Source organism: Camelus ferus, chromosome 2 (assembly GCF_009834535.1).
Source record: "Camelus ferus isolate YT-003-E chromosome 2, BCGSAC_Cfer_1.0, whole genome shotgun sequence".
Lineage (NCBI taxonomy): Eukaryota > Metazoa > Chordata > Mammalia > Artiodactyla > Camelidae > Camelus > Camelus ferus.
In genome coordinates, this window is record NC_045697.1 from 97,937,357 (window position 1) to 97,954,252 (window position 16,896).

The 16,896-nt window shown below is 38.3% G+C and overlaps 1 protein-coding gene across 4 annotated transcripts in view; it reads right to left on the reverse strand.

The window, feature by feature from the left end:
• SLC7A11 (solute carrier family 7 member 11) overlaps positions 1-16,896 on the reverse strand; it is a 95,296-nt gene that overhangs the window by 37,183 nt on the left and 41,217 nt on the right. For all 4 annotated transcript variants that reach the window (XR_004313813.1, XM_032463545.1, XM_006177035.3 and 1 more), the window contains exons 7-9: positions 3,536-3,659; positions 1,517-1,620; positions 585-681 (exon numbers count right to left, since the gene is read on the reverse strand). Coding sequence is in view for 3 of the 4 variants with exons in the window: in XM_032463545.1 (XP_032319436.1) it covers positions 585-681; positions 1,517-1,620; positions 3,536-3,659 (325 nt within the window). In the remaining variant the exon portion in view is untranslated. The remainder of the gene's footprint in view (positions 1-584; positions 682-1,516; positions 1,621-3,535; positions 3,660-16,896) is intronic.

A 16,896-nucleotide genomic window follows, 5' to 3' on the forward strand; every position in this document is an offset into this window, starting at 1 on the left:
CTCACTGTCTTTCATATCTCACATTTCACAATACTTTTCTCTGCACAAAGAATTCTACAACTCAAATTTAAGTGTTGGGGCTTTTATTTCTTCCCTTTGGGGTTGCTCTCCAAAGTTGCTCTCACCTTTAATCACAAAATCACTGCACTGTCTAGGATTTCATTGGCTTTTTCTGTAATTTTGTATGCATGTCATTATAAGGGGCCTAGGATGAGACATCTGGGTATTTGGGGACTGTAGTACTTAGCTCCACTTTGGGACTCATTACTCTACAACCTTTTCAGCGAGGCTATATATCAATGACAGGAGCCAAGGTAATCATTTCCCTTCAATTTCACAAATTTCTACAAAGGTAAAAAACAAGTGATGTGGCAATTGCCCCAAAGCATCAAATGTGTATCAGAAATACTGGATAAAGGCAAGCGATGGAAAACATCCTGCCTCTCCAACTCTACCAAGACACACATACAGCCAATTCAGCAATGAAGGAGAACACAAAGCACTATCCAAGGTCAAGTTTGAAATCCTCTTTGCTAACCTGTTCTTCGAGGTTCTATCTAGATCTACTTGTTAATATGCATTACCAAAACAATAACAGCTGGCAGAGGCGTGTGCTTGCGGACGTGAATCATGGAGAGGATTTCTGGAAGGTGACCCTCTCGAGATGCGACATAGAATAACCTGATGGGAGAAAAATGGGGGTGGAGTTGACTGTGTAATTGATCATTTCAAAGGGGAAAAAAAATCCAGAAATCTAAGAGAAAACTTGCATCTTCTTCACATGAAATGGCTGGACATTTCTTAGGTGGTTACTTAGACTTCACTTTTCAGCTAAGGGAGAGTACATCATGAGAAATCTGCCTTAGAACTGTATAAAATCGGCCAAAATCTGGCATGATTCTTTGGGGAGAAACAATAGCAACCTCCAGCTCAACACAGCTCAGCCTGTGTATAAACAGCTGACAGTGAATTTAGTTCCAGGTTCCTAGAATTGCATGTGTGTTGTTAATCCAGTCCAACCCAACACATGTACACACACAGATTTATCTGATCAAGTTTTAATCATGTTAAAACAAAAGGCACTTCTGCATCAAACAGAAGGGATACAGATGGTGGGCTGGTGATTTGTGATGTCTCTTACTTTACTTTTTTTCTTGTCACTTTTAGAGAAACAAAAGATTTTATCACCAGAAACAAAATGCTGTTGTTAAACTGCAGACACACAATTAAAAAACCAAAACAAACAAACAAACAAACAAAAAAACAAAACCCCAACCCCCCCCAAACTCCCCAAAACTTCACGCCTGACTTCAAAGCAGGCTATGATTAAACATGCAGTGCCCTCTAATGGACAGAGCAGGAAGTGCGGCTGATACTTGGAGGAAGACTTCATGTTCCCTGTCCCTTTAAAAACAACAGGCATGGAGGCACTATTTCTTTTCCTTTGAAACTTATCCTTACTACATCCAGTCTCCAAAACAGAAATGTGTTGCTAGAAATGCTTGAACTCACTCACCTGGAGACAGCAAACACACCACCATTCATGGAGCCAAAGCAGGAGAGGGCAACAAAGATCGGAACTGCTAATGAGAGATTTCCCAGGAGCCGCTCAGAAAAGGTCTAGTGAAACACAGAATGAAGCAAATTAATGCTTTGCCAGGAAGTGGAATAAAATGAAACAATTTAGGCCAAACTCGCTCTATGACTTTCTGTTCACTTGGTGATATGTGTATGTTTTATAATCTTTCTTTTGAGTTAGGGTCAGACTAACCTCTTAAGACAATAATCAAAGGCAGGTACTATGTTATTGCTTGTTGCAAAACTATTGGCAATGGTCTAAGCAAGCACCTTACCTCTTTCAAAAAACAATGATTCATTTATCAAATTTTTATCAACTGCGATATCTATCATCTCTGACTCTGTTAAGTAAAAAAAAAAAAAGCTCGATTCTCCTTTTGGAGACAAAAGTCCTTCTGTGTGTAATACCTTCTCTTTGGTCTGGAAAGCCACATTTTTAATAGTGAAGTACAATGGTACACTGAGAAGTGTTACTGATATGTGTTTCATATATCAATTCCACTGTAATGATTTAAAAGTGTGGTGAAAAGTAATTGATGACCTAATCCTGTATATCAGAGATGTGAGCAGTTCTGAAAATCTTTTGCCCAGAATAATCACATTAGCTCAATCTCGGTTTATCGAGTCACTCCTGCCCTCTCAGGTGTCTCTGCCAATTTCTTCTGGAGTTTCCTATTATAAGGCTAAAACACCAAAACAAGTCTGAGGAAATCAAGCCACAGATATATAAAAGATAAACCAAACTTATGACGTTTCCTTTTATTCCCTGGCATGTGCGACATTGCAAATCTTCATGAAGGGTGTATTTTCCAAAAAAAAAAAAAAAAAATGGGATTCTTTACTTGTCCTTGATACAGCTGGTGCTGTGTAATTAATGGGCCACATTACGCTCAAAGAATAAGTGCTGCACTTTGTCTAGTAAGACGAGATGATGACCCGACATCTGGAAGCTTTGTGCACTGGGTTGTCTGGCAGAAGTTACAGCACTAGGCAAAGTCTTTTCTTCATACAGTGAACTCGTACATAGGTTCACATGAAATGAGATAATTTGTTCCCTGTGGATGTTTCTCATATGAGGCAATAGTGACTATTTTAAAAGGAACTGACATCTAGTGATGGGAAGTTCTTTTTTTTCACCCTTCATTGTTAGAAGGTCATGAATGAATGCTCTCTTACTAGCTAAGTTTTTATACCAAAAAGTGTGTGTCACAGAATAGCAGACCCGTAACATGACCTTCGGGAGCAAAGATGGTGCTGAAGTCAAATGAATTTTGGAAAATGCTGTAAAATTATGAGTATTCACTTCTTAGGGAGTTAAAATGCACATTAGCTTCTATAATATTCTGAGAACTACTGCAGCAATGACATCTGTTTAACTTTGAATAACTCAGTATTTCCCCACACTAATAATATCCTAGAACTAGTATTCAAAAGGAGATATATATATATACACACACACACATATATATACACACACACACACACACATACTAGTAAAAACAAATGTATATGGTCCACTTAGAAATTCTTAAGTGGTACTTTGGGAAAAAGATTTGAAGTTAGCATCTGAAACGTGTCCAAATAGGAGAGAGCACAGAATAAACTGCAATTTGCATACCCCAAAAGGCATTTATTTAAACTCAGTAACTGCCCACCTGTCCTTAAAAACTTCTATTCATGATTTCCAATAAAGCCTTCTATTCAACATGTATGTGTGGAAATGTGTTTTCAAGCACGTAGAGGTGGAAATGTTTTACAAGAAATTAACAATACAGGAAAATCATAGAGGATTTTAGTTGTATCAGTTAAACGGAAGATGCTACGGTGTGTCCTAAATTTTTAAAATATTCATTATCACTCAGTTCTGCAAAAATTACTGAATTTCAAAACACTAGTATAAAACTGCATCAACTCATTAACCTAAATTCCAGTTGGCATTTTCCCAACTTCGACTTACCACTGCCACTGCATTGGAAAGCAGCAGCTCCTCAGCACTAATGGTCGTAAAGTAGGCCACGTTTGTGAGCACGTAGCCAACAGTGACAATGGCCATGGATATACATATGGCAAGGGGGATGGTTCTGAAATGCACAAAAAATTGCTTGTTAGTCCTCTTTTGTTAGTAATTTCTCTGAAAGCAAAGAAGATATCAGGCTAATTCAAACACAGAATAAAAGGGTGCGGATAACGACAGGCTTTGTTGGGTATGTATGAACATTGCATCAGGATGCAGCACCACACACTCCTCTGTAATTGAGTAAGGTCCACGAGGGGAGATGCGACATCCATCTTGTCTCTTCCTCTACCCGCAGGACACGTGTGTCTGCCCATTTCTTGCACACTATAAATGCTACAGCAGCGTTTCTCAAACTTGAACATGGAATGCTTGTTAAAACACAGACTGCTGAGCCCATCTCAAGAGTTTCTGATTTGGGAGGATGTGCATTTCCAACAGGTTCCTGGTGATTCTTATGCTGTTGGCCAGGAGACCACACTCCATGTTCCACTGTCCTCTATGCCTTTCTAATACTAATTCACTTGCCTTGACACCTTTCTAATACTAGTCTCCAAAAAGGTCTTTTGCATTCAGCATTTTCCCCTTCAGTAATTCCCCTTACCAGCAAATAAGAGGACCCTTTTGGAAGCATGAGAGCAGGATAGATCTACCTTTCTAAACGTAATAACATATAATAATAATTTTGTATCTAACACAAAATAAACAAAGACGTGCTCCCAATAACGACTTTGCACTGCCCTGCTGTGAGTTCAAAGGAGGCTCAAGATCATGAGTATATATTGAAGCAACAGCGTAGATAATCCCATGAAATTAGAGGTGACACGCTGTGAAGTACATATGACCAGACAGTGCTGACACCGGGTGGCATCAAGACGTAGCCGGTGCAAATGCAATGATATGTCTTCATTTAATGCACTAGGAAAGTCAGGAAGTTACTGACCCTAATAATCTGATCCCATGTTACTGAGACATTACTTGCTGAACATAATCACCTCTTCAGACTCTTTCCAGTCCAAGCAACTTAAACCTTCTGCTCCCGGCACAAAGGCTGATGGGTTTTTTAGTCATCCAGCTTATCAGCCCTCATGGAGCCTCAACCCTGCTGGGTGCCACTAATGAAGACCTCAATATAATTTCTTACAAGATGAAAATACAGTTCTGAACCAGGGGAAAAAAAAAAAAAAGCACAGCCTGCCTCGCTCCCCAAGTCGGGTGTGTTGAGCACACTAAGTCCCAGCTCATTACGCTGAATTCTCTAGCCCCCGTTGAGAACAGGCAAACCCAGCCAGTCAGCAACTGCCATTCATTATGCTGCTTGGAGCCTGACACTTCCCCCTGATCCCCAAAGCCTTAAGCCTTGATGGGGAAACACACTGACCTTGAAAATCCTGGCATCCTTATAGGAAAGGAGCAGATGTCCCCCTTCCCCAGTGCGAAGAGGGTCCTGCGGAATTTTCTGTTCACACTGTAACACGCATTGCTCGTTGTGACTGATAAATGCTAAATGTAAGCAAAGGCAATCACAGGGCCAATTAAATACAAGGGGTAAATGGCAAAAGGCGAATTAAAGATGAATTCTGGTTCTTTGAAAGAAAGGCGCTACATCGGTGTGCGCAGGGCTAGAAAGAGGAGCATGGGGGTGGGTGAAGCACTCAACCACTCCCTGTATTGTTTTAAACTCAAATCCTTTAGCTTCTCTAACACCCCAAATGGGGTTTTAAGTTCTTTCCATGGAGGAGAGAAGCAGAGAGAGGGAGGAAGAGACTCAAGAGATTTGCTGACAAGAAGAGGATGAAGACTGCTAATAAAAAGTGACGGGACGTATTGTCAAGCACAGCGAAGTCACCTACCCTGTCCAGGACAGGTGGTACCATCACATCACATGATGCTGCTAAGAGCCAACTCTGTCTGGAATTGGGCAGTGGCTCTCCCAGCACAGCATCCCACCTCTCAGCCCAGCTCTCCCAGGGCAGCCTCCCTGTTTCCCACCCCGAGAGTATGGTCTTTCTGAGAAAGAATTTCTAAACTGATTTTAGCAGAAGGGATTCTAAAAGAAGTCCAGTCTCCCAGGTTAGTTTCCCTTTCCTTCTGTCCTCAGCTCATCAATTAAAAAAGAAAGAAAGAAACAACAGCAGCTGCTACTATTAACCCACCATTTTATTAGGTACTGTACATATTTGCCTCACTTTATCCTTGGAAAATCCTGTGAGGGGCATCGTCACCGTTTTATATATGAAGACATGAAGTCTTAGAGTTTGCATAACTCTTCAAGGATATATAGCTGGCAAGTGGAAACCCAGAATTCAGCTGCAGATCGATCCAGCTTGAAGTCAAAGCATCTAAACCACTCAAGTGTAGTGTCTCTCTCTCTCTCTTGCATGTGAGTCTCCAAACTCTACTAATTTTCAGAGAAATCATAATTGTTGAACATAATGTTTATTGGAAAGCTCTCATCAAGGCTGTATTCCTCATGTCTTCACTAAAAATGCAGTTTCCTGTAGTATGAAGGAGGGGAAAATCTATTGCATGATTCTTACAATTTTTCTGTATAACATGGACTATAATGTCAGGTGAATGTTTTCAAGAGTTTCAAGGTTTAGGAAACAGTTTATTTTGAACTTAGCCTTTAAACAGAAGCTCACTGAATAAATTTCCCTAGACAACTTCTATGGAAAAGGAGGACAAGTAAGCATACTTATCAGACAAGCTAAAATAGATTATGAACCATTTTCCTATCAGCCAAATATACTATAGAGATGCTAAAGGGAGAAAAATCAAAGGAGCTTAAAATATAGGATAAAGAGAAAAAGGCTCTAACCTTGCAGCCAATCATAACAGGCCCAGTCATCCCTCTCTAGGCAAGATTAAGCCATGGGAATTGGAGAGGATGTGACCAAATAGCCACCTGTCCTTAAGGTTCCACTTCACTTTAACAAAGGGAAGGAGAGGGGTTTGCAGCTGCCTTGGCATAAACAGCAATCATTTACCGAGGAAAACAGCTGACTTACTCAGAAGGGCTTGGCACTGTGTGAGTAACTCCTGGATTTCAAGCATCAAAGCTTAAGAGCCACTGGGTGAGCTGATAAAAGCTATTAGGCCACGCCAGAGCAATCTTTCTGGAGGCTTTAGATGCAGAGGGCAGATAAGCACAGTTAGCAACCCAAGATGAAGGCGAATGGCACATGATAATAAAAGGAATTAAAGGACCTGGTAGGCCACTGATGTTTCAAAGCCCCTGTATTATTGGGTGGTATCCACCAATTCTAAGTGCAACAAAAGCATAGTCTTTAAGCTGAGTAAAAATAACTCACATCTATGAGTTCTACTCTTTTCCCAAATGTTTGTGTGTTTTTTAATGATTAATAAGATACTGAAAACACATACTTAATCCTTAAGAGCTTTTTGTCACGTGTAGCCTTTTCAGTTAAGTACTAATACGTGAGAAGTAAGCGACCATCTGATATTTTTATTAGCTACAAATGGTCTTCAATTAAAAGGTCTTAGCTAGGCAGGGGAGAGTATAGCTCAAGTGTTAGAACACACGCTTAGCATGCATGAGGGCCTGGGTTCAATCCCCAGCACCTCCTCTAAAAATAAATACACAAGCCTAATTACTTCCCCCCACCAAAAAAAAAAAAAAAAAAAAAATTAAACGAAACTTGAAAAAAGGAAAAAAGGTCTTGTATAGCCTTCGTGTAGGTTTATTTTAAATTGGCATCTATAACCAGTCTATGTCATGCATGGATAAATATTTGTTTTACTTGAAATTATCAAATGGAAGTCTCTGGAACAGCTCCTTAGAAGCACTTCCATCCTCAGGGATAGAGCTCCCCAGGAATATAAATGGTCCCAACAGTGACGGCAGGTAGCTTATAGCTGTATAATCTGTGAAGCACTAGCAAATAGGTTTTATCTCCAAATACACACATTTCATTTCAAATCCTTTGTGGAATAAGATAGAATATGAACAAACAAAATTCACAACTACCTCCTGAAATAGCAGGTTATACCACCATGTTCAAACAAGGGAACCAAGGCTCCGAGAGGTTAAGTGAGGGGCCAAGGTCACAAAATTAGTAAGTGGGAAAGCTGGAACTTGAACCCAGATCTTCCAACCCTAAGTTCCACACCTTGTCCATGATATCATGGCTGCTTCGTGCTTCCTTTAACTCGAGGTATTAAGTTCCTAGGATCCTTACATGCTGAGAAACATGTATTCTATTTTATATAAATGATACAAATATCAGATGGCTGATTGTCACAACGTGACACATTTTAAACCAAACATATTTTACTGTGCACCTAACAGTCATCACAAATAATCATGCAAATGATGCAGCATTGGATGCAATCTTAATACGCTTCCCAACTACATGACAGAGCATCAGAAATGATCATTGTGTCCAGGGCTTCATGCTGGCTAAAAAGATTCTTACCATGAAAACCAAAAGAGTAAACCTAGCTTGATTCTCCAGAGAGCTGAGGACATCTGAAGGTTAAAAGGATTTCCGATATTCAGACCATCTGAGTAATGCTGTAATCACTGGTATTTAGGCTATTCCTAAAATTGTTTTATAACTGGTACAAAATCTTCTGAGATCTGTGTGAATCAAAATAAATTTCATACACTCCACGGTGTTGAGTACACATAATGGGGACCATAGAACTCACTGACCCTGGGGCGTCTAAAACTGTCTTCGAGCCATGGGACTGGGCATGACAATGGTTCTGCTAAAACCTACTCTGGTGTGTTCTGGAATCTTCTAAGAGAAGTAAGTGCGTGATGCTTCACATTTATATTTAAAAATCATTACTATTTTAACATATGTATTTGGCAGTCAGGAAAAAGGAGGGAGGAGGAAAAACGGGGATTAATAACGGCAAGAAAATGGCAAACTTCTTAATACATGAGATGCAAAGAAAAAGGAAAACGTATTTTTCAAAGTGTTTTTTAACTCTATTAGTAAACTACGGATTATTTGTTTGTATGTAATTGAAAGAAAGCTGTGATTTATTTCCACATAAAGCACTTAAAATTATAAATAAGTACCTTCAGATTCTGAGTATTTATTTTAGAATCATTCCTATTTCACATTTTCTGTATAATGACCCATAGAGACCTTGAAAGCTTTTCTCTAGATCTGATCCAGAAGTTACTCAAACATCTGCTTCTCTTTTTGATCCATCAATTAATTTTTGGAGAACTATTCAGTTCATTTTATTACCACTGCTGTTAATTTTACCTCATTTCTCAAACTTCAGTCATGTGTGTATCTTAAAGAAGATTTATATTTTTCATTCATACCATTTTCTCCCCATACATTTTTACGTTTGTTCCCTGATTCTTGCTCATATCAAATTCTCCAGAGACCCCTAGACATGGAACTCTACTGTCTGATCATGTGATTTCTGGCATTTCTAGCAGGGGATGAATTACGAGTAAGTGTTCTTGATAGTCTTCCAGACTTGAAATAATTAGATGACAGATGATTGGAATCAAACGATTGTTCTGTATGTTTTCAGTGACTTTGCCTCACTGTTACTTAGTGCTATCCCTGAATCTCCAGTTGTACATTGTGAGTGAGACTTGGGTTGTTAATAACATTACAAAAGAAATGCACTTAAGGCGACACAGCAGGTAGCTGGGGGGAAGGCCTGGGTTGTCGCTGAAAGAAAAATGTAGCAAGAAGAAGAATACATTCAATAAACCTATTTATAAACATTCTTAAAGGTTCATGGTTCATGTTCTAACTTAATGACAATTTCTGGGCCAAGGCTGAACACAGTGATGTGACAAGCAGATTGTCACATAAAGGTACACAGTGATCCCACTGAGTTCAAGCATTAAACACCTGGCCTCCGCTTCTGACAGCACCAGGGCAGGGCTATGGGGGTTTTCACTGAGACGTTTTAAATTTCAATACTACTGATGCCTAACCTAAATCTCACCATTCTCCTTTGTCCACAGATGAAGAACCCCATAAACAAAAAGAGAAGACAGAGAGACCTGTAGGGAGATGTGAGAAATGAACAGACACAGATTAAAAGACCGCAGGCTGAAGGAGGCTCATGGAAAAATGTACACATATGCAAAAAGGAGAGAGAAAAGTGCAGCAAAACCACATAGAAAAATAAACTAAAATGGTAACTTACAATTCAGAAACATAGGGTAATAAGCAATCAGAAGCATTAGTATAAGCATTTTTAGCTCCAGTAATACTTTACTTTTCATCCTACTATTAGAATAAATTCACTCCTAAATAAAATTATTCAGCAAAATGTAGCTTGAAAGTAAATTTTCATTTGCTTGAATTTCCTACAAACAAAAAAATCTGCCTTGTCTGCATCTCATTATTTCTAATTTTCTAAAGATTGAGAGTGTGTCTTCCAGATGTATTATAGTTATCCATATTTATCATGGGTGAACGTTAAGATATTAGTAGGCAAGTTGGAGTGTTCAAAAACAAAAACAAAATTGGTTTCCAATAAAATGCTAACAAGTAACTACAAAGACAATATAGTTTAATAACAATAAATTACATTTCCACTAATGTCCAACTCTTATTTCTGTTATATTGTTTTTACAGTGTACCTTAGAAAATGTTATCATTTTCCTCAGGATTTTGTCTAAAGTATTCTAAGGTAATACAACATCTCAGCAAACCATTTTTCTTTTTTATAACAGAGTTCCTGAGATTCAGATATGTGTGGCTGAGGAAAGAACTACCCACCACAATTTTGTGTTCCTCTTTCCCAAGTATCAGTTATTCCTGGGGAGCAGTGACCCAGGAAGACCAGATTTTCCAGCCTCTCTGATATCTAGCTGGGAATGTGACTCATTCTTATATGTCAACTGATGTGATAAGTGCAGGCAAGGTGGTTAAAAGGGGTGTTGCCCTGCCCTCCCCGCCCCCTTCCACGAACTAACAGCTAGTTTCAAAGGCTCTAAAGAGAGGCAAAGCCACGCTGTGGAGGGAATCTGGGCCACAGAATCAACACGTGGAAGAAAGTCCACCAATCAGTTGGGGGCACCAACAGTGGATCATCACGTGATTTAAAAATTCAACTTGCAGTTGTTTAAAGCCATTGAACCTTTATGGCTTGTTGTAGCAGCTAGTGTTACCCTAACTAATAAAAGAATAAAGGGCCTCATTATATCAAGGCCTTTTGTCAATCTCAGTGAATTAATTTATAGTAGACAAAAAAGGGTCCTCATTAAATTTCATCTTACATGAAATTTTCTGTTTTATAAGAGATCAGTATATGATAGAATGTCTTTAAAATAATGTCACAAATGACAAAAATCAAATTAAAATACATACCACTGAAAAAGTTAGGATAGTGAAAGTCTTCCCAGGAATAGAGCAAAGACTGATCACTATTTTGAAATATAAAATCTTCTGCACTTCTGACAATTATCACCAATCCAACAAAGATCATAGCACAACTGCCTTTTGTTTTGGTCAACGATACATAATAAGACAACGCATTATTGAATAAATACACTCTACACTGAGAACAAGACAACATAAAATAAATATACCCACTTTGGCATAGTAAATGGGAATTAGCGTCAAAATTCACTCAGGCCATAAACATGTGTCTTAGAAGGAACTAGTAACACTTCTACTATAAAACCGGTAAATCAAATCCAGTCACATTTCTGACCAGCTGTGTGATAAGAAATGGAACAGGTAAATATGGAGATGTTCAACCATGACAAATGAACTACTGCTTCTACCACGAGACACTGCCTTCAACGTTTGTGACCAACCATCACAAGTGGAATTATTAGTAACCATTTTGCTTTGATATCTGATGATCTAGTGGACAGCTGGCCTTCCAACTGGGTGCTCTGGGAATCAGAATGGAAGGTGGACAATTGATAGGATTATAGACTGACCTAATCTCACTTCAACCAGATCAGCCGTCTCACACTTGCTTTATGTATTGATGTTCCGACAGACAAATGAAGTGATCTAGTGCTTTCAAATGATTTAAAAATCACTCCATTAGATGGAACAAGTCATGTCTTTAGGTAACTCTTTGGACTCAATACTGGCTTCCTAAAATAGTTCAAAAAATATATAAACTGGTTTCATAAAATACTGATAAATGAATGATTATAAAGTTGTGAATGTATATATTTGATCCTATACATTTAAAAATAATTTTTCACTGCCACAAATCATACTTATAGGTAATTGAGGGAATAATTCTTAGTAGGAAGGGTTTGAAGTTGGTAGGGGAGTCAATAGCTCTGGCCTGGCTTTAATCAAAGTGATAAATCTACATGGCCTGGCCACAGAGAACGTGCCACTGAGGCCTAATGGAGCCACAGAGAAAGGGGAAGATGAGAAGAAATAGAGTTGATGGGCTCAGCACCTTGCCAGCTTAGAGAGACGACACGTCATTGTCAAGAAAGTGATGATGAAGACTCCTGCTTGGAACAGTTGACAGCTGCCTGCAAAGGTTTTAAAGGCCCCCAGGATGGAGGAACCTCCTGTAAGGAATCCTCTCCTCTCCTGTTCATTCACAAAGATTCATATTCCCAGCAGAAATGTAAATTTTATCATCCTTTATCTCTCAGCTCAAAAGTTAAACCTTTTGAAAAATAAGCATTTGTGCTTTATTTTATATTTGCTGATGCCTTTTCTTCAACTACCAGGGTTCATAGGCAAATTCTCCCTATGGATAATTTTTTAAAGTCAAACACAGCATGCAACCATTGAAGGACTGACTGCCCTGGAAAGAGAAGTGGTCCCCACATTCACCCACCCCATAATTTTCCTTCTCTTCCATATTTTTCCTCAGCCCCATCCCCAAATTCCTTTAACAAGAAAAAAACCATCCCAAGTGTAAATTTTCCTCATGCAACATCTTTTCTCTGCAGTTTTGCCTCTGATACTTGTTTTAACCCAGTATGAAAAGTATGAAAAATCATCTAGATTCTAATTCAGTCATGTTCCAGTCACTAGTGGGGACCCAGGACATCACTGGACCCTACTAGGCTTAAACGGCCTCATTAGTTACAGAGGTTGTTGGATTCACAAAGCCTGAAGTTCATTTCACTGGAAAGTTGATTATTCAATCATTTTAGCAAATAAAACTGATTGGTAAAAACTGTTTAACAGGATACTTCGAAAATTCAGCTGAGCACTTGCTCACGTACCAGAGCACCCTAAGAAACACCTGTCTTGTTCTGTCCTTCAGAGGGAAAAACAGGACACTGACTTTACAAACTCTTCTCCTGGGTCTTGAGATTATGATTCTATCCTCAACCAGGAATACCAGCACATCACAGTAACTTCCATCATTACAACTTCACAGCCGCAGCCTGGCTAAAAGTACTGGTCATCACAGAAGATCATTTAAAGGATAAGTGGTCTGTCCATTCTTCCAGATTCTGAAACAGTCAGTGTCTGCAGTTCAGGTCTCTCAAAGCCACATTACATGGACCATACTTTCATAGACACTCACAGTTTATGTCTTTCAGTATAAAACACGCCACCAGGATATATGGTATAACATGGGGCATAGAGCCAATATTTTAGAACAACTATAAAGAGAGTATAACCTTTAAAAATTGTGAATCACTATATTGCACATCTGTAACTTCTACAACATTGTACAGCAACTATATACTTCAACTAAAAATTTTTTTAAATGTATTGCAAATATGTTTTTAAGAATCATCTGAATTTTAGGAGGACATTCATAATAATATTATGGATATTGTCATTTGCATCTACCAGAGTCCCTTATAAAAAGTTCATTCATTTCACCAACGTTTATCAAATATCTTCTTTATGCTAGGCACTAAAAAATGATGAAGACGTCAACTACAATCAAAAATTCATTCTCTCGTGGAAACTAAAATTCAAACAGGACAAGACATGGATGCCCCCTGACCTGGTTATTCACATGATTGTCTCATTTTCATCAGTCAGGCTCAGATCAAGCCTCCCTCAGAGAAATCACCTCTCCTTTTTCTAAGTATGCCCCACGACCCCTGTGCTCCTCATTCCCTGTGATTTTTAATGTGAGGGAGACAAAACAAAACCTTTTCTAACTCCAATAGTCTTTTCAAATATTTTTATGTATTCCTGTTAGAGCAGGCAGATGGCTAGATATGAGCAGAGAAAGGGGGACCCAGGCCATATGGCAGGAACTGGGCAGAAAGGAGGGGCACAGGCCAAATGCAGGAAACCATACATCACGTAAGCACCAGGGGTCCCTGGGCAGAGAATGAAAAGCAGGAACCTCTGGGCTGATAAGGGGTCACACATTTTAGGGGTGACAAGTGTCCTGGAGGCCGACAAAGAAAGGTGGAAAAAAGCAGGAATCTCCAGTGTCTGAATGTAACCTTTTGCTCATTATGCCCTCATTTCAATAAAATTAGCCTTGCAGATTAGAAGTGCCCATCATGTACCCACACCATGACACTTCCGATCCAGAATAAATAAGGACAAAAATCCCTCCTCCCCTCAGGAAGGTGGAGTTGGGATGAAAATCAGGGAATAGGACCCCAAACCCTTCCCTCCCCAATGAATATTCCACCCATTCATTTTTACACTCTGTGTAACCAACTTGCCAAAGAAACTCAGGGCAGCCGCTCACCTGAGCCTGCCCGCTCTCCCCTTGAGAGTGTACTATCCCTCCCTCAATAAATCTCCACTTTACTTCTTTAACCTCCATGTCTCATCTCTGAATTCTTTCTGGGACAGGACAAGAACCTGGACACTGGCTACATCTACTGCAACATTCTATTCACTAAATTCTACAAAGAAATTAAGGCCATGTACTCAGCATTTAAAGCGCCCTCAAAGTATTTTCTCTAAATCTCTAGTGCAAGTATTTTTGAGAGGAGTTGTCAGAACTATTTGTTGCCCTTAAGGATAAGTCTATTTTTTATGTAGCTTGTAATCTCAAATGGAAAGAGTTCCTGGCCTCTTTGGCCTCGGTTATTATTATCATTATTATTATTTATTATTATTATTTTTGCTTTTTATCAACCTTTTATTTGTAGGACATGTTCTAAAAGAAATGGTTCATTAAACAGAGAGAGAGAGGATAACTACTTTGGAAGATAAAACTTGGGATAAAAAAGTGAAACAGAAGTATGTTTACAATAGCGATGGAAAGACTCAAAGAAACTTACCAAATTTAAATTACTTCAACCAAACTAAGCTATCGTTTTGACTCTTCCTTTTACATTATTTTCACAGCCATGAGATAAATCTGTACAAATCTCCCAAAAGAAGACTTAAAAAAATAAATGGAAGCAGTGAAGAGGAAAAAGAGGGGAAAAAAGTTGAGGCGGCTTTAACAGAGAAAAGAAATGTTTATTCCATCAAAACCTCATGTGAATTCTAAATTATTAAATCTCTGAGAACACCTGATTTATGAACAGGATAACACAGCCCCTAGCCAAAATCATTTTTAATAAAAAGCAGGAAACCTCCTGAAGTTCATCTCAGATTTAATATCAAACACAGCACCACACACGAACACTTCCCCATAAAACACAAACACAGCACGGCACAGTCAGCTGGTAGCCAGCAGCAGGGAGTCAGCAGAACACACTGACAGGGTGTCAGAGCCAGGGAAGGGATCAGGCTCACAATCGAGACGGAGCAGCCATGGGGAGTGGACCACAGACTGAGATGATGTCACGGAGGAAGGGAAGAGGGCATAAGGAAGGCTCATTTCTAAACACAGGAGAACAGCTGATCTTTCCTGGTCAAAGCACTGAGCTTCCTGAGTGACTATGGGATGGAGAGAGCATTGCAACTGTGTCCTGTGTTGATTTCTGCACATAAACTTAGAATGTACCAAATGAACTGGAACCACCACGAGAAAACAAGTGCTAGTAACGAAATCAATGAAATCCAATAATGCCATCCTCATTTTGTAGGAAAAGTAGCAAGTGTCTAAGAGAGGCATAAAAACATGACTCAAATACTTTCCAACAGATGCTTGGTTCATCGATAAGAAGGATATCAGGGGGGAAAAATATCCTTTCTAATTTATGTTGCTTAGGAATCGAGTTTATGACCATGTTCATAACCTATGTGGCAAAGGATTATTTCTCAGGAACATAAATTCGACTAGTTGGATACATTTATAATAGTTAAATTCATTCATGTTTAATCCTTTACAGGGTAGTTTCAACAACTACAAGGATCATAAAGAAATATTTTTTGCATGTTTCCATTGATATTTCCATTAACATTTTGGCACTTGGTATTTTGTTAAAAAATATTCTGGAAAATAGAAAATCATTCTGAAAGGTGCTCTATTTGTAGAGCTCAGGGAGTTAAAAAAGAAAGGCCAAAAGGGGAAGTGAGTAAGACTAATATTATCGACAGAAACCTTGTAGGTTACTTTAATTAGTTAGTATTTTAAAAATCTAATAGAAGAAAAAGAAACCAAGTTAACAGTTAAGCATAGTCAGCAAAAGAAATGTCTGGACTATAAAGAATTTAGCCCTACATTTAGAATATATCTTTATATAGTACAGGTTGTATCATGAGGTAATATGACCAAGATAATTTGAAAAACTGTGAACTTTACATTTCAAAGCACTATCTAGATTATCCTCCTATGCATAAAAAGCTTGGAGTAGAAATTGCCTTCATACAAATATGTTATACTCAACGTTGATTTCTTCAGAGGAAAAGAATAATAATTAAGGCCATCTTTCCCTGCAGATTAAAAAGAGTATTAGAACTTTTAATAATAAAAATTATATAGTCATTGGCTGATACAGCAATAGAAAGATAAGTAGAGCAGAATAGATTACCTTGAAATACAACCTAGTAAAAGACATAAAAACTGAATATATAATACAAGTGTAGTACATATTATAAACCAAGTAAATATCGTAAGATAAGGGGTAACATGACTTTAATAAATGATGGGATACTGGGAATTTGGGGAGAAATCAAGAGCTTACACTGGATCATATTCAAAGAAATCCATTCCTGATAAGATAAAAAGTTTAATGTGAAAAGAAATCAGGGGAAAACAAACAGAAAATGTGAGTAAGATTTACATGATCTACAGATGTAGAAAGATCTCCGATATAAAAGCAGTATATAGAAGTTTCAAAAAATTGCAACATTTAAATGTAGTAGTTAAATTTAAATATTTAACACATTAAATTACTATATTTAAATTTAAAGTTCTTTAAGCTGAATCATAAGGAAAATTTAGTTACATGAAGAACTGATGAAATATTTTGCAAAAAAATGTAAGAAATAAAGAATCAGCGCCTGTAACATACAAAGAATTCTGCT